Below are 27,243 nucleotides of genomic sequence, written 5' to 3' on the forward strand. Positions count from 1 at the left end.
CGAATCCAAACAAGAAGGACGCGGCGGCCTCGAACAAAACCGCGTAGGGGAAGCACGTCGCGATGGCGAGGGTATGAGCCAGCACAAACACTGGCATTGCCCATCTTCCAAGGCGCTGGGAGACGCCCTGGAGAGCTTCAAGCATAGCCTGCCGATCGCCATTGTAGGCGTACAAGATCGAGGCATAGATCCCAGCTGTTGCGGTGGCGAGCGCGAGGAGAGTAAGCTTGGCCCCCTGCGCCATCAAGAACCCTAGAATCCGCTCGCGAGCGGCGCAATGCGAGGCCGATACCGCTACCTGGGGTCGATTTCCGCCGAGAAATCGCTCGATCGGATCGTTAGAAGCTCGATCGCCAAGAAAGAGAGGATCGCCGCCACGCCGGCGTGACCGAGAAGAACACGCAAATAAACAAGCGCGCTGCGAATATCCAATATGATGCTTTCTAAAGCATATTCTTCTAGATAAAAACTTAAGCAAAGATCGCTACCGTTGATTTAGGGCACCATGGATAGCTTGCATTTCGCGCTGGGAGCTCCTCTATGGCGGAGCCCAGGGTTTCATCGATTCAACCGGCGGCAATGGCCGGCGCTATCGAGAGATCATCTGGCACCACCTCGCTCGGTCGTGGCGAGAATCGACGCGGCTCAGAGCGCGGATGAGCTCCAGGAGCAGCTGGCCGCGCTCGTGGACGAAGCAAGATCGGCGAGAATGCGAGGTAATCTCTGTGTTTACTCGGAACGGGGAAGAAATTTCTTCCTGTGAATCCAGCGGACAAGGCGCGGGCAAGATTTATGCGGCTAACGGAGAGTGTTGAGCAGATGAATCTCCGCGCCGCGGCGGAGATTAAGGCCGGGAATGAGGACTCGGCCAGGCAGCTGATCAAGGAGAAGAGGAATGTAATGGCTGCGCTAGAGCTGTCCAAGAAGCGAGCCGCGTTATTGGAAGAATTCGCGACAAAGCTCAACCAGGTATTCTTCTTATCATCTTTACAAGCATAGAACATCTCTTCCTTCTATTCTTACAGGTTATTTCTTTGAAAGAAACTCGTTTGATGGCGTCCCTATCGTTGGGAGAGCTCAGCGATACGACGACCACTTCCAGTGTGCGAATTGTTCCTCCAAAAGATAGAGTGCTGATCGTCCCTCCAAAAGAGAAAGAAACTGGCAGAGACGATCAATGTAGCAGCTAGTTTGGCATCACCTCCGCGTCCAGGACCTCGGGGCCCAGCCTGATGGCATTGATATAATTCACGGGGCTGTGAGCGGCGATTCCCGGGAACAAGAGACCAACCAGCCGAAACATCGTCGACGCCAACGTCTCTTTGTAAGCTTCACCGAACTTGTAGCGCAAGAGAAGGCTCTGGAGGAGCTCCCAGGTTGCGACGGCATGGTCGGGAAGCAGCTGGTTAGTCGACAAGCTTTTCGCTGTAGGCTCCTCTTGGACGGTCTATAACAGCACAAGTCAGTGAAGAAACACGCAGAGGCGATCTTACCTCGCCCCCGTAGCTGCTGCCGTAGAAGAAACAGGGTCCCAGGTGCTTGAACTGGAACGCTAGATCCTCGTACGGAAGGCGAGGGACAATATCGTTGGAGTAGACAACTCTGAAGAATCGGTTCTCCGGATGGTTGAGGTTGACGGTCACGTCAGCAGCGAATTCGGTATCGCCAGCTTTGGGCTGTCCAAAGGTGTAAACTCCGGCCAGCCTGCTCGTTACTTGGTTCTCGTTGGCGTGAAAGAGGAAGGAAGTGAAGACGGTAGCAAGCGCGCCCCCGAGACTGTGGCCGGTGATATAAACTTTGGCCTCCTTGTGAACTGCTAGAAGCTCCTTCAGCTTGAGACAGGCAGCGTCGTAAGCGAGAAGGCGGCTGTTCTCCGCGGTGCCAGCTTCGGGAAGGCCGGATAAAAATGGTCTCTGCCGCTGCTTCCCCGGCTCTTCGCCGGAAGTTTTCTTCTCGTCGTCCTTGTCCGAAATGGTATTGTCCGACTTCTCGTCATTTTCAAGCTCGTGATCTTCTAACGCTTCCTCGGTGCTGTAGAATTCCGAACCATCCCCACCAGTATCAAAAGTTCTTGCTTCTTCCTCGTGATCGGGTAAACTCTGGTGCTCCGCTGCTTCATCGTCTGACGTGGTCTTTTCTTTCGAAAGCTTGTCAACGATGTTTCGCCTGAGCCTGGTGAAAGTGGCCATGTCCTGTCGATCCACCAAGCTGAGAGCCTCAAGGCAGCCAACGTGAACTCGTCCTATTCCAGGGAACTCGTACCACGAGAAATCGAAGCACGAGCTCCAGTCGTAAGCGTTGAAAGGCACCAGTCCTTGGAAAGCTACGATGATCGCCTGGGCATTCTCGGCTCTGTCCATCGCGATCATGAGCCGGGTGGGCTTGCTTGGCTGATACTCTGGCCGGAACAAAAGCACGGAAGAACTTACGTTAAGCTGCGCAAGAACAAGAGCTACTTACTGTTGATACACTCGAAGACATCCACGGCGTGCATCTATAGATCAAACAGGAATAAAGTTTTACGAGCTCGCAAAATTTCCTGAGTTCTCACCTTCCAATCCTCGGTGACAACTTTGGCTATAACTTGAGAGTTCTCGTACGCAAGCTTGGAAGCCATCATACAAACGTCGGCGATGAGCTTGGATGCTGGGCTCTCGCTCGCAAAGAAGCTGCTGTGATTCCTGAATTCGTCGCAGCTCTGGTGGAGTAAGAGGTCTGTGCGTGGATCGAGCAGTCCTACAAAGCTCCAGTATTCATCGGACTCTTCCACTGGAGTTGCTAGGCCTGGAGAAACAACGATTTTAGAGAAGAGAATCTGATGCGAGGAGAATTTACCAGTTCCAGTGACGAGCTTCATTCCCATCTTGAACAATCCCCCATTCACATGAAAGATATTGAGCCAGAGCTCCACGAATTTGCCCGCCATGGCCAGGCCCCTGGCGATGGCGAGCAGCAGCACCATCATCCACATCGCGAATTTCGCCTGCCAGCTGCTGTCCACGGCCTCCCGAAGCGATGGCGTGCAGCGCATCGACGGGGCCGGGGCGTCCGGGAAGAGGGAGAGGAAGACATTGAGCAGGCCGCAGCCGCGCGGATCGAAAATGGCGTAATTCTCGCCCGCCGCCGCCGCCGCCTTGCGAGAATCCGTGACATCCATACCTCTCCAGGCGCCGATCGGTGGGAGCGATGGATCATTCTCGCTGCCCTTGACGACGGCATCCCAGCTTTGGGCGCCAAGAAAGAATCTCTCACGCTTCTAGGGCAAAATCGCCTCCAACGTGGCAAGACACGTGGGCTAGTCATGCTAGGGTTCTTAAACGACGGGGTTCGATTCCCGCCCTTTTTTTTATCACAAGTCTCTTTCGCAATAGCGCTTCCATTTACGAGATGCTTCGACAAGGGATTTATTTTGGATCCCTCTTAGCTCCAAATCATCCTAGGCGCTGTTCTTCCCTGCCGCCGCTGCTTTGGCGCCAGAGAAGCTCGAGCATTGTGGCCATGGTAGCAACAACAGGTATGAGATTTTGCAAGGTTTCGATCGATGTGATGTGAAATTCTTTAGATTCTTCCAAGATCGTTCCCGTTCTTTCGATCTCCGAGGTTTGTGTGCCTTTTCGTGCTGGATCAATCTACATTTGGCTATTTCAGGTCACCGAGAGGCTCAAATCTCACTCGCACGATGCCCAGAAGACCTATCGAGCTATGTACTCGAGCCTCATCGATGGAATTACGACCGATCCCGCCGCCATGGTGATCCCGATGGACGATCATATGGTCCATCGCGGGCATGGCGTCTTTGACACCGCAACCATCGCTGATGGGTAAGAACTTCCTTCTTTGGCTTTGTTTTTCTTCCTTGTGTCTAGCAAATTGGCGCTCTCTTGCCCATTGTTCATTGTCTCTTTTCTTTTGTCCTGAGATCTAGCTTGTCAACTCTTGCTTGTCTTCGTTGGAACTTTCTTACTCGTAGAACTTGTTTTTTCTCCAACAGCTACTTGTATGAGCTTGACGCGCATTTGGACCGGTTCCACAAGTCCGCCGCTGCGGCGAAAATTCAACCACCGTTCGACCGTGCTACCATGCGAGAAATTCTTATCCAGACGGTGGCAAGCTCTGGCTGTAAGCTGGGATCACTTCGCTACTGGCTCTCAGCTGGACCTGGCGGATTCGGACTATCATCCTCCGAGTGCACCATGTCGACGCTCTATGCCGTGGTCCTGTCCTTGCCCGCTATCCCCGATCCCGACATGGGTGTCACAGTGATAACAGCGTCCACGCCAATGAAGCACCCCCAGTTTGCAACCATGAAAAACGTCAACTATCTCCCGAATGCACTGTCGAAGCTGGAAGCCGAGAGCCAGGGGGCGTTTGCAGCGATTTGGCTCGACGACGAGGGGTTTGTCGCAGAAGGTCCCAACGTGAACGTCGCGTTTATCTCCAAGTCGCGAGAGCTGCTCGTTCCGGAGTTTGACAAGATACTGTCGGGATGCACGGCAAGGAGAACGGTAGCTCTTGCGCCGAAGCTCGTGGAGAGCGGAGTTCTTTCGGCCGTGAAAGTAACGAAGATCTCGCCGGAGCAAGCCAAAGACTGTCCCGAGATGATGCTCATCGGCAGTTCGCTGCCTATTACTCCTGTTGTCAAATGGGATGGGCAAGTCATTGGAAACGGTATGTGGAGTGTAAGAGTCGTCTTTCGTGTTCTTACTTACCAGTGCTTTCAGGTGAGGCTGGTCCCGCGACAATTGCTCTACGAAATCTTGTAGTCGATGACATTCTTAATGGACCGTCAGCCGTAAGAATCCCCGTACCATACACTGGTGAAGCTTAAAAAGGTGAGAGCTATGATTGCTACCAGACGGAACTGATTTATTCATAAGTTTGTACAATAATGTAACTTTTAAGTGTGCTTAGCTTGGCTTTGAGATAGGGTGTGGTTTGCAACACCAAACTGCTTGATGGTTCTCGCAGGTTCGTCCCGTTATGGAGTGGTATGCTGTCAAGAAAAGCTCGTATCATCAGGTACTCCTTTTTTTTCTAGTCGCAAACTGACACTTGTGGCGTTCTGAAGATTCAATGGAAACTCGGGCAGAAAAGAAGAATCTCGAGTTTTCATTGCAGCAGCGACCATTGCAAGTAGTTCTAGTTTCTCCCCAGGTACTGGGCTCTCCCTTTTTAATTTCTATCAGCACTTTAACATCTTGTAGATTCCTGGAAACACTGGAACTACTGCTCGAACTTGTGCAGCTGTACTAGCGGGGCTACATCTTGTAAAGGTACACGCAAATTTTTCTCACAATGCAATCTTAGTGCTAGTCTTGCTTTTTTAATCTGCACAGCCCCTTGGATTTTCTATAGAGGATTCCAAACTGAAGCGAGCTGGGCTTGATTATTGGAAGTAAGAAATTCCTTTCTTTCTCTGTCTTTCATTTCCCATGGTGGCAATTTTCAACAGGTATATAGTTGTCAAAGTTCACGAATCCTGGCCACATTTTCTGGACTATTTTAGACAACAGGTCTGTTTGTTTTCAGAAATCTCTACGAGTTTCATGTTTGCGTTATACAGGAAGGCGAGAAGCGTTTGATCGCTTACACAAAGACTGGGAAATGCTCCTACTTGGTAAGCACTATATAAGCTTTCCATTCGATCCAAAACTCCTTTGATTGGCAGGACATGAGCTACAAACCGGGGGACTGGCTTGTGTTTGGATCCGAGACCGACGGATTAGCTCCCGAGATCCACGAAGAGTGCTCCACTGGAGTCCACGCCGGTGGCACTGTCCGCATCCCAATGAACGATGCATTCGTCCGGTGCCTCAACTTGAGCGTATCAGTCGGGATTGGAGTCTACGAAGCATTAAGGCAGCTCGATCGAGGTAGAGCACTAGGCGATATAGAAAGTGAGAGAGAGCTGCCAAGAATGCTGGAAGACGCCCACGCTAGCGTGGATGGCTTTCCTTGAGAAACCCAAGAAATCGAACAGTCAAAGTCAACGAAGAATATTCATAGTCCATCTAGTCAACCTATTCTTTGTTCTGACAATCTCTTCATTCAATATTTATTAGTTTTAGGACTGCTCGATGCTACCCATGGCTGTATGCATATGATTCACGCAGCGTAGCTTGCCAAAAGCATCACGTGGAACCATCACGTGAATCCGAGTTAAGGATTGTGCCAAATCCTTGAGCGTGGAACCAAAGCGGTAAAAACTTACAAAGTAATTTCGAGTCAGCCAGATCCTTGTTGAGGTAGTAGACAAGAACTGTGAAAAGGGGACAAAAGGAAGAAAGAGCTTAAATATATCTAAGACTTGAGAGATTTCAACCTTCTGACCAGATAGCCAAGCCTCCACCCGCTCATGGCAAAAGCTTATAAAATCAAAACTTTTCTCCTCTGTTACATGTATCAATCACTCTATTCAATCTCACTGGCCACAAGATAAGGGAAAAGCTAGCATTAATTAAAATGATGCCGCCAAAATCGAATATATGTAGCTCGGTCAATGTTTTCTTGGGGGGCCTCTGGCCGTTGAGCTCAGGACTATATGTATGTATGTATGATCATGACATAGAGTTCCTGGGGACTAGCCACCTTCAAGATCACAAGTTTTATCGGTGTCAAACACGGCACATTGCGACCATGATCGATTGGGTGAAGAACATTCAGTCCACCTCCTCTCTAGTGATGACTCGGATCGTTTCAAAGCCCCATTGCCAATATTGCTATAGGAGATTTCTTGTCTAAACTAGAATACCTTTGTGCTGACTCCTACAAAGGCCATCATCATAAATAACATCCCTCGCTTGGACAAAAACCATCTCCCTTTTGAAGATGATGCTAGTTTGATGCCAAATAGCTCTCAAACAATTGAGCTTTGAGTGTTGCAATGATGTCAGAATACCATGGCTATTCATGGCTAACATAGTTGAGCACCTAGTCTCAACGAAGGAGGTTCACGGGGGTGCATTGTTAATATTGCTTGGTCAAGAACTTTTTCCAGCTGCCTACCTCTATCCACTTTCAATCTTGACGAGCTTTCTTGCTCTCTTCTAGCTTAGGAGAACCTTTGTGGCCCGCAGGCATCAGGCTACATATATAATTGAGAGCATGGCAGCCACTTTAAACGAGAGTGAGGAATATGTCCAGTTCCGTTCTTCCACTGACCATTAAACATTTGTTGTGTTGTCCATATTGTCAATGTCATGGATAGCCAATTGCTACAATATTCATTGTAGCCATTAACATCAACACACTTTGGAGATTAAAAAAAACTTATTTCACGTATATAAGTATTCAAAGGTCTCATTGGTGTGCATCCCTTCTTCTTCTATTGTTCTGGTACCATGGCACAATCTAAAGGCACTAGTGAGTGATAGCTTTTGAACTTGCTGAATAAGCTCATAATTTCGTTTGTGCATCTAGATGTGGCTCTGTTGTGCTAAAAGGTCCATTTCATTCATGCATAAATTGTTTATACATGGTCTCTCAACGCCCCAGGAAACATGAGCTCGTTTGGATTGTTTTTATTCATACTTAGATATGTTTCTGTATTGCAGGAGGGTCTATTACAGAAGGGACTCAAAAGGATAAGAAAGACATCCAGAGTGTGCTGGACAAATGGCACGATGATCTTCTTGATGATACCAACCGTAAACAGGTAATCTATTAGACTTTTCTATGATCACAATCGATGTCATTGTTATTCTACCAGAGAACTCTACTTGGTCCATTCAACACGAGAGATAGAAATAGCTCCTTCAACAAGGATGGATGGAGGCTTGACAGTCAAAGTAATGGTCCTTTTGTGAAGTTCCCTAAAGAAGATCCCAACACTAAGTACCAGAACTTTGCCATCCAGTGGCAAAAGTCAGTCTATTCATGTGTGGTTGCTCCGCTCGGCCAAAGCCCCCGACCTGCGCACGATCTTATCATAGAAGCATTCAATAAGAGCATGGCGGAGTTAAAAGTTGCTGTTATCAAGAGGAAGTCTGGAAACACTTGGGAGATAGTGATGGAAAAGTAATCTCCTGTTCATTACGTTTGTACTTAAAAGCATTATATTATATGTTTCATTTACAGCTCTCTGTTTTGCAAACTTTTCGACCCCATAGCCACCAAGAATCTCCCGCGCTCTTGGCTGCGACAAGGAGACTCCAACCATGATGGGCTTGATGGGAGACGGAGGATGACAAGCTTGCTCCAATGCTGGGCTTTTCAATCGAACCACAGCATGATCGATTTACAATAGCAATGGTGAAGAGAATGCCATATCGAGCCACTCCAATCACGTGGAACACGCTGCTGGCGACCTTATAACTCCTGGCAATGTCATGAAGGGACTCCCCGAGACTCTCTACTATCCAACACTCCCACTTATGATCAAGTGCTTGATCCACACCTGGATCTAAGGTTGAATAGCAAGGATGAGATGATAGAACATGGAGTTCATATAAAAAAACTCATCAATCAAGTTGTGTTCTTGGTCTTGTTCTTGTTTGCACACACTCTCGCTCACTATTATAGTTTCAATCTTGAGTTAATATGTGGTCTTAGCTTTGAACTGCCACACGTCCTCTATTAAGTGGCACTTGAATCTCCATACACATTCTTCCCAATTGCTGAAAATTTTTGCGAAGAGTTGTTTGTGAGTCTTGACAATTCTTCATTTTGCATACTGCCTTGATCTAGCACCTCAAACATCTAACACATCCAATGCCTCAAGCATCTCACATATTGCAAGAGGGATTGCAATCAAGAAGCTCACTCATGAACAAGTCATCTCAGATCTAGAGCTTGAGGGAGAGAGCTCTCTCCTCGGAGAGAGCTCCTCACACCTTGGATAATCTGTTGACAGTAAGTTTGCTCCAACAAAGCTGTGAGATATTGAGTATATGACAAAATACTTGCCTTCTTTCCCAAAGGTTGTTGGCTGGACTGAGTTCTACTTTGGCCACTGGGGGATCAATGATAACAACGTCATCATCGTCAATGAAAGTTTCCTCGATTGCATTGGTGTCATCCTTCTTGTTCCCTGTAAAAATAATTCTCACAAGAACTCTACCATCATCAGGATGGTAGAAGAAACCTTGCTGCAAGACGTAGCTGTATCTATGAATCAAATTTGAGGAGTGAAGATTATAGTCTCACCTATTGCATGTGTGTTGCATTCTACTCTGGCTCGTTCACTTCTCTACATAGCCCTTCTATGACCGACATTTGCAAGTTCAACTAGCTCTGCAGCTTTTCTCCACTTTCTGCTGTAGACCTGCACAAGCGAAAAGGAAGGCTACCCAAGACTGCATCCATGGTGCTATTGCTGTAGAGAGACCTCAACCCTTGCACGGAGGTTGAGGTGTTGGGTAAGGCATCTAGGGTGACTAACTTTCACCCTTTCATCCCCTAAAAAGATCCACCAAATATAGCTCCACACATCAGAGCAAGGCACTTGTCACCTCCCTCCTTGGGACCGAACCACCATCAAAATCTAAGAAAGTGGAGGAAATATCTCTATAGAAACTAAAGATGTGAATTTACATGCTCTTTGATGAACACCACTACCTGGCGCTAAATCCTCTCTAGAAAGGTGATCCTAAAAGATCTTCTATTTGAGATTGCTAGAAGAGGGGGAGGAAAAGAGGACTGGGAAGCTTCTGCTTAGGAGTTGTTGCATGATCCTAGTTTAGAATAACAATCTCCCATAGCGATGGTGATGGTCAATTTGACACGAGAGAGGAGGTGGATGGAATGTTCTTCACGGGGTCGCAATGTGGTGCTCGTGCTCCAGAGGATTTTGATAGCGTAGTCACACTGTGGTTGCTAATGCTCAAGAAGATTTCAATAGCATAACCACAGTGTGGTGCTCATTCTTGGGTTCAATAGCGGCATCTAAGTCCTCTCTTCCTCCCCCTCTCTGTTCCAACACCAGCGCCAGCAGAGCTCCCGGGATTAAAGGTATCTGACAGTGGATTCTTGACAAGTTGTCTTGGAATGTGCAGAATAACTATCACTAGAGTGGAGGTGGATGGAATGTTCTTCACCAAGTTTCAATGCGATTGGGTGCCGATATAACTTGCAAGGGAGTAATGTTCATTGTGATATGCAACAAAGATCAGATCAACTCACATCTCTAGTTCCAGAGACCTTTACTCCACTTTCTCACTCTTGACAATGATCTTTTCAAGGTAGAGGTAGACAACTACCCTGTTCTAACAGGTCCTCAGCTGTGGTGTAGATGGAGCTGGATGGCGCCCATGAGCATCTCCATTGTTTTGATGTGATTGTGGATCTTACTTGCTTCCTAAGTAAAAGAAGGTGGCGTCCTCCACAAATCTCTTAAACACACAAATCTCTTGAAAAAAGAAGCATGTTATCTGTATCGTCGTGATGATTCATGCCAAGCACATCGAGTGAGTGATCATCAGCTCCTCCTAGTCTTCCACTCGTGGAGCCTTGAGAGGCAACCGAGAGCACAGCAAGATGCCACCCCCATGATCGCCAGTGCCGGCATTACTCTCGAGGGAAATCTGGGCAGCCAGTGGACGATGACGCTGATAGCGACTGACGGCACTGCGTACAACGAAGCCACGAGAATTCCCTCGGCACCAAACTGCCCATCTGGCTCACGATGAAATGCGTGACCACTCCGGGGATGGATCAATGGCACCTGGTACAAGATGCTGAAAATGCCCCCGGAGATCACGAAGATGTAGAGCGTGATGGCCGCTCCACACCAAATCTTGGGATCTTGGAGGAAGGGAGCTTTGAGCGCTGCCGGGGAGAGGCACGCAAGGATCACGGCGGTGCATGCGAGCGCGATCCGTTTCCCGGTGGAGAGAGGCGGCGAGAATATCTCCCCGATTTCTATGCCGGATTTCGAGCGGATCGTGAGCGCTAGCTGCTGCGCGGTGCTCGATCGCGGCAGGACCTCGATGCCGCCACCGCTGGGTGGGAGATAGAGAACGCAAGGAATGTGAAAACCTGTGACGTTGAATCTATGGAGCGCGACGGGAGGAGATTTCGAGGCTTGCATGGACGCGAAGAAGATCGATGTCGAGCCGGCGTGATTCTTGAGAAAGGAGTAGGCCAGAGAGGAGAATTCGGACTGGAAGAACTCGTCCCTGCCGCTGGCCGCGCTGGAATCGAAGAAGAGAATGTAGAATCCCGGCCCTAGCCCCGATCTTTCGAGAATTAGCGACTCTAGGGAGGAATCCTGGAGCTCAATGACGCCATAGCTGGAGGCCGCTCTCAAGCTTGCGAGCTCCCTGACATGATCGTCTAGAAGAGCGCCCGCGGAGGCGATCGTAGCCATCAAAAAGACGAAAGAGGCGGCACACATTTTCTTGGTGACCTAAAAAAGCGCCAAGAATTCTTTCGTGACACGTGTAGTGTGTCTTGGTGTCACACGTGTACAGTATCGTGGCATAACACGTGGTGATGACGTGGATGTCCACCGTGGCAGAATCTTCGTTGGAAACCTAGATTGGCGTCTCCATCACTCCAGTTTCCAGTCGGGGAGTCAGGCGGTAGGGTAGGCATTCAAGGCGCAGAGGATTATTCTATGGCGCACCAGTAGGAGCATCTGATCTGGGGCATTGCGATGGATCATCATAAATGTGAAGGAATGAGCACAATCTCGAGGTACGAGAGCGATTTCCTGGCGATTTAGCTTGATCTGGGTTAAGATTTCGCGAGTATTCTTGCTGGAAGCTCGTTTCTTCGCGAAAATTCTAGCTCTTGATCTCGCATTTTGATTGATTCCAAGCTCGGGTATACAGGGATTCATGACTTTGCGGCCCGGATTTTGCTCGCAATGGGCAGCTTGGGAGGCTATGCCAAGGATCCAGAGACTGGAAAGCTCGAGAAGGGGGACGAGCCGCCCAAGAGGAACGACACGTCGTTGATAAAGTTGGTTTCCTCGTGACTTTAAAGTAGTAGCTTTTACGTGTTTGCTCTCGGTGTTTTCAGCTTGATTGCAGCTGTTTCCTATGGATTCGCGTCCTTGGCCATGGTTTTCCTCAACAAAGCTGTGCTTATGGAGTATCCGTATTCTATGTCTCTTCTCACGCTCCAGGTACCTTCATATCCAGAGACAAAAAACATTGACAGTGGTTTTTTTAATTTGCTCTTCTGTTCTTCCAGCAAGTTGCGACTGTCTTGCTGTTGCATCTAGGGGGCAGCTTTGGGATTTCACAAAGTCCACAGTTTTCTCTCAAAATTGCGAGAAAACTTCTTCCGCTGTCCTTTTTCTACAATGCGAACGTTGCTTTCGCTTTGGCGAGCCTTCAGGGAGTGAACATTCCAATGTATATCGCTCTTAAAAGACTGACACCACTGGCGGTTCTCGTGACCGACATTTTTACTGGCAAGGGAAAACCGGCTACACAAGTAAGATTTTTGCGCTAAATCTTTCACCGATTTGATTGATGACTAACTGTGTTTTCTTGTTCAGGTTGCTTTGTCAGTCATGACTACTGGTTTTGGAGTTCTTATCGCGGCTCTAGGAGATTTTTCATTCGATTTAGTAGGCTATGCATTGGCCTTGACATCGGTTTCCTTCCAGGTTTGCTCTTGGAGGTTTTAAAACTTATTGCCAAGAAAACTGATTTTGGTTTTCCTAGACTGCATATTTGGTGCTCGTGGAAAGGTCTGGAGGGGAGGACGGCATGTCCTCCACAGAGCTTATGTATTACAATGCTCTCCTCTCGCTTCCATTTCTGGCAGTTTTGATAATCTTCACTGGAGAAGCTGGCACTGCTCCGACGCTGCTTTTTTACAAGGTTCGACTTGTCTTGCAAACTAAAGAGTCTAATCCTGATCTCTTTTTTCTCAGATCCAATCGATTTACTTCTTTGTCATTGTTGCTCTCTCGCTGATTATGGGAATTGTCCTCAACTACACCATGTTTCTTTGCACAATCGTAAACTCTGCGTTGACAACCACGATTGTGGGAGTGCTTAAAGGAGTCGGATCCACGGTAAACACTCTGGTTTTCAATATTTCATAGCTCACGGCTTGACGCTTTGACAGCTTCTTGGTTTCATAGTCCTTGGTGGCGTAGAGGTTCACGCTCTAAATGTCGCTGGCTTAGTCATTAACACCGCGGGTGGAGTATGGTACTCCGTTGCGAAATTCAAGCGAAGGAAATCCAAATCTTCCAAATCTATGGAGGAGAAACCATTGATACAAATAGGATCAACCAAGTAAACGATTGATCACAAAAGACGATCGTTCTCTCAGAAAAAATACAAAGAATGGAGGTTCCTACCGGTTTTTATCGTGGATTTGGTCGAGCATGCTGGCCATAGTGCGTTCTTATGTGTCTTGTGAGATCCACCTTATATCCGAAAGAGCGCTCACAGCCAGAAAACCTGGAGAAAAACACGTTGGTTCTCGGGTTTTTGCAAACAAAATCGAGTTTTTCTTCTCTTACGTGCAGTGAAATGGCTTCTCTCCAGTGTGTGTTCTCTTGTGACCATTGAGTGAGTTGAGCCACTTGAAGCTCTTTCCGCAGCCTTCGAAGGGGCACACCAAGGGCCTGTCATCGCAGTGGGTCTTTTGGTGGACAACCTACAAGAGAGAAAACCATTTAATCCAGTCACTCCGAGCACTCGTACGACTTACCAGACGTTCGCGGAAAGCAAAGCGCTTGTTGCATCCTTCAAAGGTGCATTTGTGAGCTCTCTCGTGCTTTTTTATGTGTCGGCTCAGTAGCTGCTTGCTGCTAAACCGAAGGCTGCAGTTCTCAAAGCTGCAAAGGTATGGTCTCTGGCCACTGGAGATGTAAACAAACTAGATCATATACGAGAGAAGAAGAGTCAAGCGTGAACTTACTTGTGCTCGTTTAGATGATCTCCAAGACTTCCCGGTGTTGCAAACCGCTTGTTGCATCCCACGTGAGGGCAGTCGTGCGTTTTATCGATCAGCAGGAGCATTTTCTTCGTCTCGACGAGCATCTACGAGAAAAGAAGAACTGGAAAACAGTCAGACCACACAAAAGAGAGGATGAAACGCGAGAAGGTTTTCTACCTTCTCGTAGTGTAGTACAGTGAGCTCGTGCCACGGGATTCCAAGTAGCTCGGCCGGAAGCTCAGCTGCCAAGGCTGATGATTCCGCTAAATTTTGGAATGCCATCGCCAGTTCTTGCAATTCGCTGCTCTTGAGCTGCTCAAACCTGGAATTCAAAGCAATCCTTCAGCGAAAGCATAGAAAAGAAGAAGAAAGAGTTGCTTACTTCATTCGCTTCCACTTTGAAAGGTTTGGTTTCCGAAGGCTAGATTTCTTGCTCGAGCACTCCGGCCCAATCCTCGCATCCACTGCTGCGTTTACAAGAGCTTCCAAGCTGCCACCATATTGATCCGACACAACTTCCATTAGCCTCTGGTGAGCTGCATTGACTCACACAACTGAGAAAGAAATCCAAACGGAAAAAGAGAAAACGAAGAAAGAGTTCTTCCTAGTTTCTATCTCACGTACCGAAAGAATCCAGCCGAATGACCACTTGCTTGAGCTTCTTGCGTTTCTTCACCTTCTTCTCCACCACACTGATTGGCAACTCATCGCGCGAGATCGCCGAGAATGTGGCGGCAGCCGCAAGATTTAGCGCGGCGTCTTCCTGCGCGCTGTGGATCCTCTTCTTCATCGCAGCAGCGCTCTCTTGCTCCTCCTCGGCGTACCTCTTGCGAGAAGAAGAAGAAGAAGACGCGCCATTGCCGTCCTCTTCCTGCATTGTGGCACTCTTAAGCCCTAGATTGGATTAGATTAGGGCTCTTCAGGATGGGCAGCTTGGCGAGGCGCGCAGGGATCGCGATCGCCCGGCGCAGCGCTTGCATTTCCGCTCGATCGTACAGCAGCATCGATCGCGACATTGAAGAATTCAACCAGGTAGAGCAAGATTTCCTCCTTGAATCAGTCGTGATCCTGTGGAGTTTCCACAGGAGCTGGAAGAAATGTTTGGTGCTCCCCCTGCCGCTGCTGGCGCGCAAGGATTTCCAGCGAGAGATCCATCGTCCCAGAGCATCGCAGCTCCATCGATAGCTAGAGATCGATCTTCTTCTCTAACTCACTTCGATAGCTCTGGAAAGGCCTCGATGGTGGACGTCTCTCACAAGATGGACACCAAAAGGAACGCAGTAGCGTCCGGTAGAGTCCTCCTCGGGCCCGACGTCTTCCATCTCGTGGCCGCCAACAAGATCGCCAAGGGAGACGTCTTGACAGTGGCCAAGATAGCGGGCATCCAGGCCGCCAAGCAAACCGCGACGCTCATACCTCTGTGCCACACCATAGCTCTCAGCTCGGTGGACGTGATGATGGCGCTGGACGAGGAGGCTAGCTGTGTGGAAGTCACCGCGGAGGCTAGCTCGGTTGGCCCGACTGGTGTGGAGATGGAAGCTCTCACGGCTGTCTCGGTGGCTTGCTTGACGGTGTACGATATGTGCAAGGCTGCGTCCAAGGCTATACAGATATCCGGCATCGAGCTCGTGTCCAAGTCCGGTGGCAAGAGTGGCGACTGGCATCGAGAGAAGAATTGAAGAAGCACTGTAAGATCTCTCTTTCTTTTTTTTTTTTCGTTTTCCTCCTCTTGCTAATATGTCGAGCTTTCGATCCAGATGGATGATGTGCTATGGATTTTGTAGCAAGGTATCACAGTCTCTAAACTCGGGAGCATTCTTTTCCAGATAGTTCTCCGCTAAGTTTCTCTCCATTGATAGTGTGTGATCTCTTTATAAGCTAATATCGCAATCCAGGTGGATAACGCTGCTATGGCTTCAATCACTTCATGGGCGACGACGAACTTGAGGTGTGGCGGAGAAACCAGACCAACGCTTCCTGGCTGCTGCTCATTCTCCAGGTAACCTCTAGTTTCTAAATGTCTTTGATTCACATTGCACATACAGGACGCTACAGTGCAAGCCGAAGAGGGTCTTGAGGTTGACAAGAATCGTGAGACAAGCGGACAACGATGAAAGGGAGGTCCCTCCTCCTCAAGAGCAGGAAATCCTTCCCGAGAGAAGAGAAGAGACGCCGAAGCCTAAGAAGAAGGGTACGTCGTAGAAGGAGTTGAGAATTATCCTGTTGTTTAAGCGTTTGTTCACTGGATAGATGATGGCGAAGTCACGGCTCGAATAACTGGAGCGCTTGCCGTGCTTTTGGGGATCGCATACCTTGCTCTCGTCCAGATTCTGGAGAGACGAGGTGGGAGCCTCGAGCCACCACCTCCGGAAGCGTATCTTCCTTAAATTTTGAGGTTCTAAGCTCGAAGAATTGTGAATCACGATCTCTTCTACACAGTTTGGCGATGAGCAGCTTGAGATCGTGGAGCGAATGCACCTTGAAATCGGGTCGCTGGTGAGGAGGGAGCTCTTCAATCTTGTAGCGAAACAATGGATCCACCAAGCAAGTCATCGCTCCCGCGCACGCAACATCGTATCGCCCACCATCAAAACTTCGCACGGCTTGGCGCCCCACATCTCGCAAACGCGCAGTAGTGGCAGAGGCGACGGCTTCACGGCCGAGAACTCACTCCCAAGAATTGGCGAGAATCTGGAACCGGTGCCCAGCTCCCCCGCCTCGAAGTTCTTCGCGTCGCTTGTGCTGCTCAGCGTGATCATCCCGCGCCAGAGCTTCTTGGAGTCGATATAGCGGCATGCTTCTGCCACCCAGGGAGTGCGGATTTGTTGGACCTCCTAGCGTTTTCTATCGTCTGCAATGCCAGCTCCATTTCCTTTGCGGATGCGTAGACACGGTTGGCTTGCAGCGCCCGCAAGTCGAGCGTCCGGAGCGTTAGATCCAAATCAAGCACGACGCCACGAAGCACAGTGTAGCGGGTTACGGTAATTGGGACTTAACCTTCCATAGGTTCTTGGCTACTTTTTGAGGGCTAGAGCCAGCCTTCAAGTTGAGTTGGAAGTGGTGATTTGGGATGACGTGGCAAGGAGCTTGGTTCTTGAGAAGTGCTTGGAAAGAGAGCGGGGATTGTGAGAGGGCTGATGACGGGGTGTTCACACTTGATCTGAGGCTTGAGGTTAAATTCCTCCATGGTTTTGGCGGAGATGGGAAGTAAGGCTCCTCAGCTGTTAAGAATGATAGAGGTTTGCTTCTCATGTTAACCATTTACCTTCCTCATACATTGTTTTGAGGCAGTGATCTAAGAAATTTTAAGATTCTTGATGTAACACTCACAGATCTTTTAAGATTATGAGCTAAGAATTGAGAGAGTTGGGTTAGCATGACAAAGTCATGGCCAGAAATCTTGATGTTTTTGAGGTTGTGAGTTCAGAATTGTGTAAGTTGGGCTAGCATGATAAATTCATGGCTAAAAAGCTTGTGGTGTGGCACTGACAATTTTTTTAAGATTGTGAGTTGAGAATTAAAAGAGTTTGGCTAACATGATAAATTCATGACTAAAGAACTTCTGATGTAACACTCACAGATCTTTTGAGATTATGAGCTAAGGATTGAGAGAGTTGGGTTAGCATGACAAAGTCATGGCCAGAAAGCTTGATGTTCATAGATCTTTGGAGATTGTGAGCTTGGTAGAGAAATGGAGTGTGAAATGATTGTGATGCTGTGATGAAAAATTATTGCTTTAGTGCATAACACCCTGTGCATGTAAAGATTTGTGGAGTACTGATGTTGAAAAGGATAACTTGTGTAGTTTTCACTGAGACGAGATGGATAATTTAAATCAATATTTTGTATGAGGTCACACAATTTTAAAGTGGGGAGTAAGCGCTACAAATGTAGCAGGTTACGGTGGCCTGTACTTGGGACTTGACTAGTTAAGTTAAACAGAATTGGGATGCAAGGAGCTGGGTTCTTAAGGAGGAAGGTTCTTGACAAGCTGGACAGAGAGCAGAGGTGGCAATTGAGAAAGGGGCATGCATGGGGTGTTAACACTTGATCTGAGGCTTGAGGTTAGATTCTGGAGTCATTTTTATCCACAGTCCATTCTTAATCCCTGCAACAGCCTTCACATTCACGTACCTTTTTCCTAATCTTGCTAAATTGTTCCAAATGATTGTTTTATATTAAAGTTAATTAAAATAAAATAAAATAAATGATAGTTCTTCCTCCTCATTACTCTCCTCTTCCCCACTCTCCTCTTCATCATGTTCACCTAATGATGACACATTGCTACTGAAAATTGCTACACTTGGACTTATTAGGGTTTCTTCCTCCAAGGCTTCTCTTGTCAACCAATCTTGTGAATCATCTTCTTATCATCAACGAACCTATTCTCTTGCATCATCAAACAAAACACCCACAGCAGTGAGTCAGGGCCCTCAAGCTTGGAAATGTCATGAGGCTGAATGTACCCCTCAAACATAACTTGTGGAAACTCCTCTTCAGCATCCTTGTCCACATACCAAGCAATCTCAGACCACCACCGAAGTTGAGCTCCTTGCAAGAAAAAACCTTAGTAGCTTCCAATAATTATATGATGTTGAACTCATCCTTGATATTTACAGATTATGCTGAGTATGGAAAATGCCAGCACTAGAATTGGCTTCTTAAAAGTGGCACCATTCATCACTTGACATTGAATTGTTTACTTTTCCAGCAAATAAGCTGTAGGCAATTTTTAGTTTTACTAGTGGTGAGATATTGAGAATGATAACTTTTGGAAAGATTTTTCTTTCTACTATACAACATTGTCTTGGTGTCTAATAATTTATAGCTTTAGCATCAAAGACTAGCACATGCAAATTATAGATAGGTACTACTATTTTGATTTTGCATAGCATACCATCTTTGAGAGGATCAAACAGGGGAATATATAAGGATTGTCTACGAGTAAAGATGAAGAAAAGCCACTTCCAAAAAAAGCTAGGACAAGAGCGATTTCAATTTTAGATCTTATTCACATTAATATTTGGGGGTTTCTTTCCTTTAAACAGAATCAAATGCACTAAAAACTTTCCATGACTGGATTTGGCCAATAGAAAAAGAATGTGATTGATCAATACACGTGCTTCAGAGTAGATGGTGGCCAGGAACTTCTCCTTATCTTCATGAAGAATTTCCCTCCAGATCTCAGCGCCATACAAACATGGCCAAAATGGGATTGTGGAGAGGAAAATGCTCATAGTTCTTAATTCATCCCATATAATGCTCAAAGCTATGCATGTTCCTATATTTTTCTGGGCTAAAGATGTAAACATAGTTGTTCATGTCCAAAATATTTTTCCCACCAAAGTGGTTTTGAACAAGACACCAAAGGAACTTTAGACTAGTAATAAGCCTACTCTTTCATATTTACAGGTGTTTAGTTGTACAGAATATTCAAAGATTTCAAAGGAGGAACATAGAACAAAGTGGGAAGATCACTTCATAAGATGTATAATACTACCAAAGTGAATTCCACATGTGGATTTTCAAGCAGAAAAAGGTTCTAGTATACATGATGGTATTCTTTAAGGAAATGGTTCTAATGTATTCAATCTCCTCAACACGCAAAAAATCAACTCTAGGTATATTTTACCTTCAAATTTAACCATAGAGCTTAATGGATTGTAATGAATTTCCTAGTACAAAAACATCACTATTACCTTATAGACTACCACTTCCTTTAGAACCCCCACCAGAAATCCCCCACCACCACCACCACTACCACTGGAGGATACACACTAAACAACTCTATCACTAAAAGTAGTCAAATTAGTTCTGATATCATAAATAAAAAAAGTGAGCCAGTTTTTAAGATGCTCTTAAGTCATAGAATGAACTTGATGACTATAACACAGCTCAAGATCCTACACCTTGATGTTCAACATGAGCATGGAAGCCCACACAAGCAATCCTGCATTATCAATAGGAGAAACAAGCATTTCAACATGTTCTATTACTTTGGTTATTGATCTACTCATAAAGACTACTCTTCCTATCCAACAGTTTGTGAGACTTTGATCCAAGTTAGGCATTACATCAGCCAAGGGGGAGTAAAAAGCATGTGATCAGACCTTCAATCAAAATCTTATCAAAGAGTGTTGGAGCAAGACTAATTTAGTGGTCATACTAAATTAGTATGAAAAATTTAGTAACCACAATTTTTACTTTAAAGTGGTGTGGACTAAATTTAAAGTAGCCCATACTATTATAGTGTGGATTTAGTGTGGAAAATTAATTTATCACATTAATAGCCATTTGAAGGAGTTTCACTCACAACCTCTATAAGTCTTCATTCCAACTTAACATGTTTGCCAAGATCCCAAAAGTGGCCTCAAAGCCACACTACCTTCACACTTGATATAAGTGCTCTACATACCTAAGTCCTATCTTAGACACCTAAAAGTACTTTTGATATACTCTTATGTTAAAATCAGGCATTAAGTCCTAATAACCTCTAAAATTTCCTCACCATATAACTATACCTTAGGTTTTTAAACAAGAGGATTACTCTTTGTCTTTCCCACAGTTAAGGACTTTGGGATGATATTTTGGATCACTCTTTATCTTTTCCACAGTTAAGGACTTTATATTTAAAACACAAGCCTTGTGAGTACCCTTTTCACCTTTTGCCACTAGAGTGCCCTATGTAAGCTCTTGAATTTGGACTTCCTAAGATGTCACTCAACTTATATTTAAATCCAAAGACATTTAACCCTAAATATTTTAAAACTTTTAACTTATTGAAAAATGAGGTGCACTCTTGTTTATAAGTCTTTTCTCTTTATATTTCCCTATGGATCATCTCTCGAGTTGTTCTTTTTAGTTGTTTACAACCCAACCATGTGCCTAAAGCAAGGTTTTAATGAGTTACGCAAGGTATCCAAGTAAATAGTGCTACCTACTTGAATTGGGACCATTTGATTTCCTAAAAGAGTTAGAGTTAGCTCTTGAATACTTCACTAAGTCACCTCACTTATCCCACTGTGGTCACCAATGGAAACATGTTGAGTTTGAGACTAAATCCAAGAGTGAGTCCTAGACCAAGTTTGAGATAAAGTTTGAGATTAAGTCAAAGATCGAATCTAAGACTATATCCAAATATAAATACATGCCGTAGGATAAACACCCAAAGCAATGATCCACTGAGGGGGGGCATTGTTGTGGGGGATTCCAAAAGTATACTTAAGATAGTAACACTAAGGATTTAGTCTTGAAAGAACTCTTTAGTGGTGGTTAGTAGCTTTGGGTGGGAGTGAGCATAGATTTATAGATTTTACTTCTGAGTACTAATAAGTGCTAATAGTTGAGGAAGATATTCCCAAGATTATTTTTTATACATCATTTAGTTTGTATAAGTTTTTGGTGATGCCATTTGGTTTAAATAATGTTTCAATAACTTTCTAATTGTTGATGGATGACATCCTTTATGATATGTCGGAGGTGACTATTAACTTCATTGTGATGTTTTGATCCATTCAAAAGGGACATGGGAAGAACACGTTCGTGATGTTTGTAATGTGTTGGATTGCCTGTGGGAAGTTGTTTAAAGCTGAAATAAATAAAATGCATATTTAGATCTTAAAACACCACCTATCTTAAATACTATATTTTTTGTGAAGGTTTGCAAGTTGATTCTGATAAACTTATGGCTATTCTTAAGTTCTTGGTCCAAGTGCTCCACGTGTCCAGTCCTAAAACTGACACCCAAAGGTACCACTGACATATTGGCCCGTTACGCTAATGCCATACCCATTCACCTTTGCCGCACTGGTGGTTCAATACCACTTGCATCACCATCCCGTCTCTCCAAGACTGGGCCATCTATTCACGAGTGATCATCCCAGATCCACTCTTTAGCATCCTTAGGATGCCCACAGACATGGGGAATAGCCTTCCCCAACATCCCTTTGTCAGTTCCTGCTAAGTCCCTTTTCCGTCCATGGCCATGTTCACCAACACTGCCACTAGATCAAGGCCTGCAGGCCCGGCCACTAAGTCCCATTGTCCTCTGGGACTTCCTCACCACGTGACCATATCCTTGGCCACCACACCAAAGGACTGCTCCTTTTCCTTTCCACAGTCTGGGACTTGGGGACAACACTTCAGAACACCGTGGCCTTACGCGAGCCACTTGGATACTCTCCCCGCCTTCTGCCTTTGGGTGCTCTAGCCATGGGCTTAGAGCGAGGTTCCGTTGAGCCACACCAAGTATCCAAGTAGGTAGTGCCACCCACACTTGGATTGGGAGCATCGGCCAGTCAATCTCCCGGGGGAACTAAAGCCGGCTCTTGAACACTTCACCAAGCTACCCCGCTTGTCGGTCCGTATTCACTCTAGTCTTGGACTTCCTAGTGGTCAGTTCATCACCCAACACTGGGTCTGGCCTTCCTTGGCCAAACTGGCCTTTCCTGGCCAAACTGGCTCCACTGTAGTCCTCCCCTTTACTATACTTTTGGAGCTCACCAAACCCCCTAGGGTCTGGGAGAAGAACACTTTGGGCTTTCACCCTCTCAGACTTGAACTCGGACTCGGACTCGGACTCGGACTCGGACTCGGACTCGGGCTCGGTCTCGGCCTCCGCCTTGGTCTCGGTCTCGGTCTCGGTCTCGGTCTCGGTCTCAGTCCCGGTCTCGGTCTCGGTCCCGGTCTCGGTCTCGGTCTCGGTCTCAGTCCCGGTCTCGGTCTCGACTTCGGACTCCATCTCGGGTCCATCTCAGACTCCATCTCAAGTCCATCTCGGACTCCATCTCGGACTCCATCTCGGATCCATCTCGGACTCCATCTCGGGTCCATCTCGGACTCCACCTCGGGTCCATCTCGGACTCCACCTCGGGTCCATCTCGGGTCCATCTCGGACTCCATCTCGGGTCCATCTTAGACTCCATCTCGGACTCCATCTCGAGTCCATCTCAGACTCCATCTCAGGTCCATCTCGGACTCCATCTCGGACTCCATCTCGGACTCCATCTTGGGGTCCTTCTCGGACTCCATCTCAGACTCCGTCTCGGTCCATCTCGGACACTTCCACGTGTCATGTGTTGGTCCTTTTTGGGTCCCTTTTTGGAGCCTTGCTTATTGGTTGCCTCGTGCTCGCTCCTCGAGCACTTTGTTGGGAGTTCCATCGACTTCGGACTCCATCTCGGGTCCATCTCGGACTCCATCTCAGGTCCATCTCGGACTCCACCTCGGGTCCATCTCGGACTCCATCTCGGGTCCATTTCAGGTCTATCTCGGACTCCATCTCGGGTCCATCTCAGACTCCACCTCGGGTCCATCTCGGACTCCACCTCGGGTCCATCTCGGACTCCATCTCGGGTCCATCTCGGACTCCATCTCGGGTCCATCTCGGACTCCATCTCGGACTCCATCTCGGGGTCCTTCTCGGACTCCATCTCGGACTCTGTCTCGGTCCATCTTGGACACTTCCACGTGTCATGTGTTGGTCCTTTTTGGGTCCCTTTTTGGAGCCTTGCTTATTGGTTGCCTCGTGCTCGCTCCTCAAGCACTTTGTTGGGAGTTCCACTCCCGCTCTCGACCTTCCAAGTCGGAGCTTTTAGTCCAAACGTGTTACGCTCATTTGGCTTTCGCTTCAGCCACTACCACGTGGCACCCTTTCGGCTCCACTTTGGGGCCTAGGGATTTTTGTGTCTCACATTTTGCTCACAGAAGAATATGCACAATATAATGCCTTTCTATCTTGAGACTTTGCTAAATCAAAATTGTTAGTAAAGTTTGAGTTCTAGGAATACAAAAAGAATAAGACTTTGTAGAGGTTAAAGTTTGTTTTAAGCAGCCCACTTAGAATAGACATGAGAATGGCTAATTCCTACAATAGATAGATATAAACTTCCATTAGCCAATAACAAAAACTACCAATCTAGGTAATGAATAATGGAAAGTGATGTCTTGAAATCCTAATCATTATACTAGGAATGTAACTCACTTAGGCCTTGATCATTAATTTTTCTTTGTAAAAAACTCTCAACCATCCAACCTTAGGAAATCAAATGATAGCATATGGTTGTTAAGAAAAAAAATCACTAATAATAAAAATTAATTATTTAGCTTTCAGCTGATTGGTTTACCATAATTATTATTTTATTTAATAATTTATATGATATATATTTATTTTTCTTATGGAATATGGAAATAGAATACAAAAATATACATATTAATTAACCCAAAAACCCTAGCTTATATATAGATATGAGTGGTCTAGATTGAAACCAATCTGGCGACTATCAAAATCCCACTATGGTAATATTAATATATAGCATCGTAACCGTACACTTGGACCTCATATCATCCTTTTATAATGATAGAAGATAGTTAGGATTCTCTAGTGGATGGGCTGAGATCCGGAGGAACATTAAAAGGAGGCATCAATGAATTTGTAGGTGGTGCCAATTATTTCTAGTCCCTTTGTATGAAGCGTTTTAACTGTTGCACATGCATAATTTCTGGAGGATTAGTATATTGAATGTCATACCAAATCTTATAAACTTATAGTCCAATTTGCCACAACACCTAATATGGTTCTTTCCATTGAGTAAAAAGCCCCTTAGACAAATTACATACTGTAAGATTGGGAAAACGATCTAACACCAAGTCATCCACTTTATACTTTGTATGTGGATGATGATGGGAGAGTTATAATGCTATTTTTGTCCCACTTATATGTGGCCCAAGTGTTTAGCAAACTCTACTTAAACTAGTGGAAGAATGCTCATCAAATATTGATTCCAAAACTCAAACAAACAAGAAATTATTATTGACTCTAATTGTCCTTTTGCAACACAAAAGGGAGTATTACAAAATTGACACTAAATGCAGTTATGCACATACTGAATAACATCATGTCGCATCTTTAGCTAATAGAAAGATTTTAATAGCTTCTTAGTCACACGACGATGTCCCATATCCCCACATAGAATAAAAGAATCATGGTAAATGTGGAAAAAATGTAGAATAAAAATCAAATGCACCACTAACCATAAATGATCATCGTCCTCAATGCAATATTGAGAATATAAATGCCAAAATGGCAAGTTATCAGCAAGTAATGCAAAATTCTTAAACCCATCGCAAAGCCTTCGGATTGATAACTCAATTTTTAAAACCTTACAAACCTCATCAAGAAAAAATAAATTTTGCTCCACATCTTGTGGACACTAAACATCAAGTATGATAGCATAAAATCCTTGTCCAACAAATCTACAAATACTAAAATAACATACTAATCAGAAATATGAGAACATAGTAAAGAAAAAAGAGGAGCTTGATAAAGATGTTAGCATAAGCCATAGAACTCTTTAGATGATGAAAAATATTAAAATCATATATTTACAACTTTAAAGCCGACTCAACAGTATAATTAACTAAGTTCTTTCACTTCAATAACAAAGTAATTGTAGTATGATCACCTTTTAGTAATGTCCAAGAACCATATAGATAGTCATGAAGTTTTTTAAAACCCCAAACTACTAATAAACACTCTTTCTTTATTGTGAGTAGTTCATCTCCACTAGTTGTAATATATGGTTGATATATGCAATGGGATAGCGCCAACTAGGCACACTTGAGCTTTCTTGTATTAACACACTTTTAAGATCAATATCAAAAACATCCATGTGTAAAGTGAAAGGTTGAGTGTAATCAAGATATACCAAAACTGAAGGAGTCGTTAACAACTTTTTGAGATTAGTAAACATTTGTTCATAGTTTATAGACTAGATAAAAGACGACATTGACAACTTCAACAATACTTGCAATAGTACAGTACAATCAAAGAGATGATAAATGAAATGGCCAAAATATTGCACTTTGCCTAAGAAGTGTTGTATATCATTCACACACTTTGGAATAAAGGTGCAAAGGAGGAGTGGCATGAATGCCATTCTTAGAACTACCAAGTCCCAAGTCCTGAATTGGACTTAAGGAGGTTGTGAGTGAGACTCCTCCAAGTGGTCGGAGGTGCGGTTAAGTGACTAAAGTAAAATGGAAAAATTAATTGCTTACACAAAATACAAGTAATGGAACAAAGATACAACATTTTGATAATCATCTAAGGTAAGCACTTTGGTTTCTTCTTAAATCTTGATGACATATTGTGTGTTTATCTTATTTTGCCCTCCACTTTACTACAAAGTGCCTTGTTTATAAGGATGCTTATTTAGTGAGTGTTTAATGTTAAATTTTTTTACTTCCTCTAAGCTTCACTTTAAAAGTTTAAGTCAAGAGTCTTCAATGAATTCATTGTTAATTTATATAAGTTATAAATTTTCTTTTTCCAATTTACCAACTTACCTCATCTATCCGACCATCTTTGCCTTAGCCTTAGCTAAGTTCTCTTGCTAAGGTTTTTGCTTATTGCACCAACTTTGACTTAGTCTTACTTAAGTTCATCTAGTTACTATATGAGTAACAAAGTGTTAACCAACTTTTCATGGATTCTCAAACTCTCTCCCAATTCCCTTCCCCATGTTAGATTGGAATTAAAGTTTGGCTACACTCCTTATAAACACAAGCAACCAAATACAACAAACCTCTAAGTTCCTAACATCCTATGGTACATAAAACTTTTTCATGTGACCCTTTAAATCCAAAGCCTTAGGCACATTTCTTTATTTAGGACACCAGGGGGAAACACCATGGCCTAATGGTTTGGTATAAATACCTCAACTCCCCACCTTCATCTCAAAGGAAAGGCCCAAGTGTGAGACACAAAATCCCTAGGCCCCAAAGTGGAGCCGGAAGGGCGCCACATGGTAGTGGCCGAAGCGAGAGCCAAACGAGCGTAACACGTTTGGACCAAAAGCTCCGACTTGAAAAGTCAAGAGCGGGAGTGGAACTCCCAACGAAGTGCTCGAGGAACGAGCACGAAGCGAGCAAAAGGCAAGGCTCCAAAAAGAGACCCAAAAGGACCAACACATGACACATGGGAGTGTCCGAGATGGACTCGAGATGGAGTCCGAGATGGAGTCCGAGATGGACCCGAGATGGAGTCCGAGATGGAGTCCGAGATGGAGTCCGAGGTGGACCCGAGATGGACCCGAGTTGGAGTCCGAAGTGGAGTCCGAGATGGACCCGAGATGGAGTCCGAGATGGAGTCCGAGATGGAGTCCGAGGTGACCCGAGATGGACCCGAAAAGGAGTCCGAGATGGAGTCCGAGATGGAGTCCGAGGTGGACCCGAGATAGACCCGAAATGGAGTCCGAGATGGACCCGAGATGGAGTCCGAGATGGAGTCCGAGATGGACCCGAGATGGACCCGAGATGGAGTCCAAGATGGAGTCCGAGATGGAGTCCGAGATGGAGTCCAAAGTCGAGACCGAGACCGGAACCGAGACCGGGACCGAG

At 45.6% G+C, this 27,243-nt stretch overlaps 10 protein-coding genes across 12 annotated transcripts in view; 7 read left to right on the forward strand and 3 right to left on the reverse strand.

Moving 5' to 3' along the window:
* LOC9655409 overlaps positions 1–412 on the reverse strand; it is a 1,321-nt gene extending 909 nt beyond the window's left edge. The window contains exon 1 of the mRNA XM_002965779.2: positions 1–412. This exon is cut by the window's left edge and continues 67 nt beyond it. Coding sequence (XP_002965825.2) covers positions 1–244 — 244 coding nt within the window. The 5' untranslated portion in view covers positions 245–412.
* A 100-nt stretch (positions 413–512) lies between these two features.
* Positions 513–1,190, forward strand: LOC112344962. The gene is made up of 2 exons (XM_024670686.1): positions 513–969; positions 1,026–1,190. Exons 1-2 carry the CDS (start codon positions 793–795, stop codon positions 1,188–1,190), a joined length of 342 nt encoding a protein of 113 aa, XP_024526454.1. The 5' UTR covers positions 513–792.
* On the reverse strand, positions 958–2,494 carry LOC9655410. Its single transcript, XM_024670685.1, has 3 exons — positions 2,461–2,494; positions 1,494–2,398; positions 958–1,447 (listed from the first exon to the last, which is right to left on the reverse strand). Exons 1-3 carry the CDS (start codon positions 2,492–2,494, stop codon positions 1,187–1,189), a joined length of 1,200 nt encoding a protein of 399 aa, XP_024526453.1. The 3' UTR covers positions 958–1,186.
* Positions 2,495–3,347: 853 nt separating this feature from the next.
* LOC9655411 (D-amino-acid transaminase, chloroplastic) lies at positions 3,348–4,910 on the forward strand. The gene is made up of 5 exons (XM_002965450.2): positions 3,348–3,514; positions 3,563–3,600; positions 3,649–3,821; positions 3,992–4,668; positions 4,722–4,910. Exons 1-5 carry the CDS (start codon positions 3,388–3,390, stop codon positions 4,826–4,828), a joined length of 1,122 nt encoding a protein of 373 aa, XP_002965496.2. The 5' UTR covers positions 3,348–3,387; the 3' UTR covers positions 4,829–4,910.
* Positions 4,911–4,940: 30 nt separating this feature from the next.
* On the forward strand, positions 4,941–6,008 carry LOC9634271 (putative tRNA (cytidine(34)-2'-O)-methyltransferase). The gene is made up of 7 exons (XM_002965451.2): positions 4,941–5,019; positions 5,069–5,154; positions 5,205–5,273; positions 5,337–5,395; positions 5,453–5,513; positions 5,564–5,617; positions 5,669–6,008. The coding sequence occupies exons 1-7, from the start codon at positions 4,956–4,958 to the stop codon at positions 5,957–5,959; spliced, it is 684 nt and encodes a 227-aa protein (XP_002965497.2). The 5' UTR covers positions 4,941–4,955; the 3' UTR covers positions 5,960–6,008.
* A 1,324-nt stretch (positions 6,009–7,332) lies between these two features.
* On the forward strand, positions 7,333–8,079 carry LOC9634272. Of its 2 annotated transcripts, none has more exons than XR_002991899.1 (3): positions 7,333–7,362; positions 7,420–7,654; positions 7,709–8,079. XR_002991899.1 is itself a non-coding variant. In XM_002965452.2 (3 exons), exons 1-3 carry the CDS (start codon positions 7,341–7,343, stop codon positions 8,018–8,020), a joined length of 435 nt encoding a protein of 144 aa, XP_002965498.1. In that variant the 5' UTR covers positions 7,336–7,340; the 3' UTR covers positions 8,021–8,079. The 2 variants fall into 2 exon arrangements, 1 of the variants encoding a protein (XP_002965498.1); XM_002965452.2 differs by having other exon boundaries at positions 7,336–7,362; positions 7,554–7,654.
* Positions 8,080–11,458: 3,379 nt separating this feature from the next.
* LOC9655412 (UDP-galactose/UDP-glucose transporter 7) lies at positions 11,459–13,266 on the forward strand. Its single transcript, XM_002965453.2, has 8 exons — positions 11,459–11,634; positions 11,772–11,901; positions 11,962–12,067; positions 12,136–12,381; positions 12,446–12,556; positions 12,615–12,773; positions 12,827–12,970; positions 13,024–13,266. Exons 2-8 carry the CDS (start codon positions 11,807–11,809, stop codon positions 13,198–13,200), a joined length of 1,038 nt encoding a protein of 345 aa, XP_002965499.2. The 5' UTR covers positions 11,459–11,634; positions 11,772–11,806; the 3' UTR covers positions 13,201–13,266.
* LOC9634274 (zinc finger protein 391) lies at positions 13,136–14,754 on the reverse strand. Its single transcript, XM_002965782.2, has 7 exons — positions 14,470–14,754; positions 14,228–14,381; positions 14,023–14,167; positions 13,828–13,949; positions 13,618–13,768; positions 13,427–13,563; positions 13,136–13,364 (listed from the first exon to the last, which is right to left on the reverse strand). Exons 1-7 carry the CDS (start codon positions 14,720–14,722, stop codon positions 13,268–13,270), a joined length of 1,059 nt encoding a protein of 352 aa, XP_002965828.2. The 5' UTR covers positions 14,723–14,754; the 3' UTR covers positions 13,136–13,267.
* LOC9655413 (cyclic pyranopterin monophosphate synthase) lies at positions 14,732–15,824 on the forward strand. Of its 2 annotated transcripts, XM_024670505.1 has the most exons (4): positions 14,732–14,877; positions 14,931–15,533; positions 15,603–15,633; positions 15,741–15,824. In XM_024670505.1, the coding sequence occupies exons 1-2, from the start codon at positions 14,770–14,772 to the stop codon at positions 15,522–15,524; spliced, it is 702 nt and encodes a 233-aa protein (XP_024526273.1). In that variant the 5' UTR covers positions 14,732–14,769; the 3' UTR covers positions 15,525–15,533; positions 15,603–15,633; positions 15,741–15,824. The 2 variants fall into 2 exon arrangements, with proteins under 2 accessions (XP_024526273.1, XP_002965500.2); XM_002965454.2 differs by lacking the exon at positions 15,741–15,824 and having other exon boundaries at positions 15,603–15,686.
* Positions 15,633–16,283, forward strand: LOC112344920. Its single transcript, XM_024670506.1, has 3 exons — positions 15,633–15,844; positions 15,891–16,036; positions 16,096–16,283. The coding sequence occupies exons 1-3, from the start codon at positions 15,756–15,758 to the stop codon at positions 16,230–16,232; spliced, it is 372 nt and encodes a 123-aa protein (XP_024526274.1). The 5' UTR covers positions 15,633–15,755; the 3' UTR covers positions 16,233–16,283.
* The last annotated feature ends 10,960 nt before the right edge of the window (positions 16,284–27,243 follow it).

The sequence above is a fragment of the Selaginella moellendorffii genome, unplaced genomic scaffold, assembly GCF_000143415.4.
Source record: "Selaginella moellendorffii unplaced genomic scaffold, v1.0 SELMOscaffold_6, whole genome shotgun sequence".
NCBI classification, from domain to species: domain Eukaryota; kingdom Viridiplantae; phylum Streptophyta; class Lycopodiopsida; order Selaginellales; family Selaginellaceae; genus Selaginella; species Selaginella moellendorffii.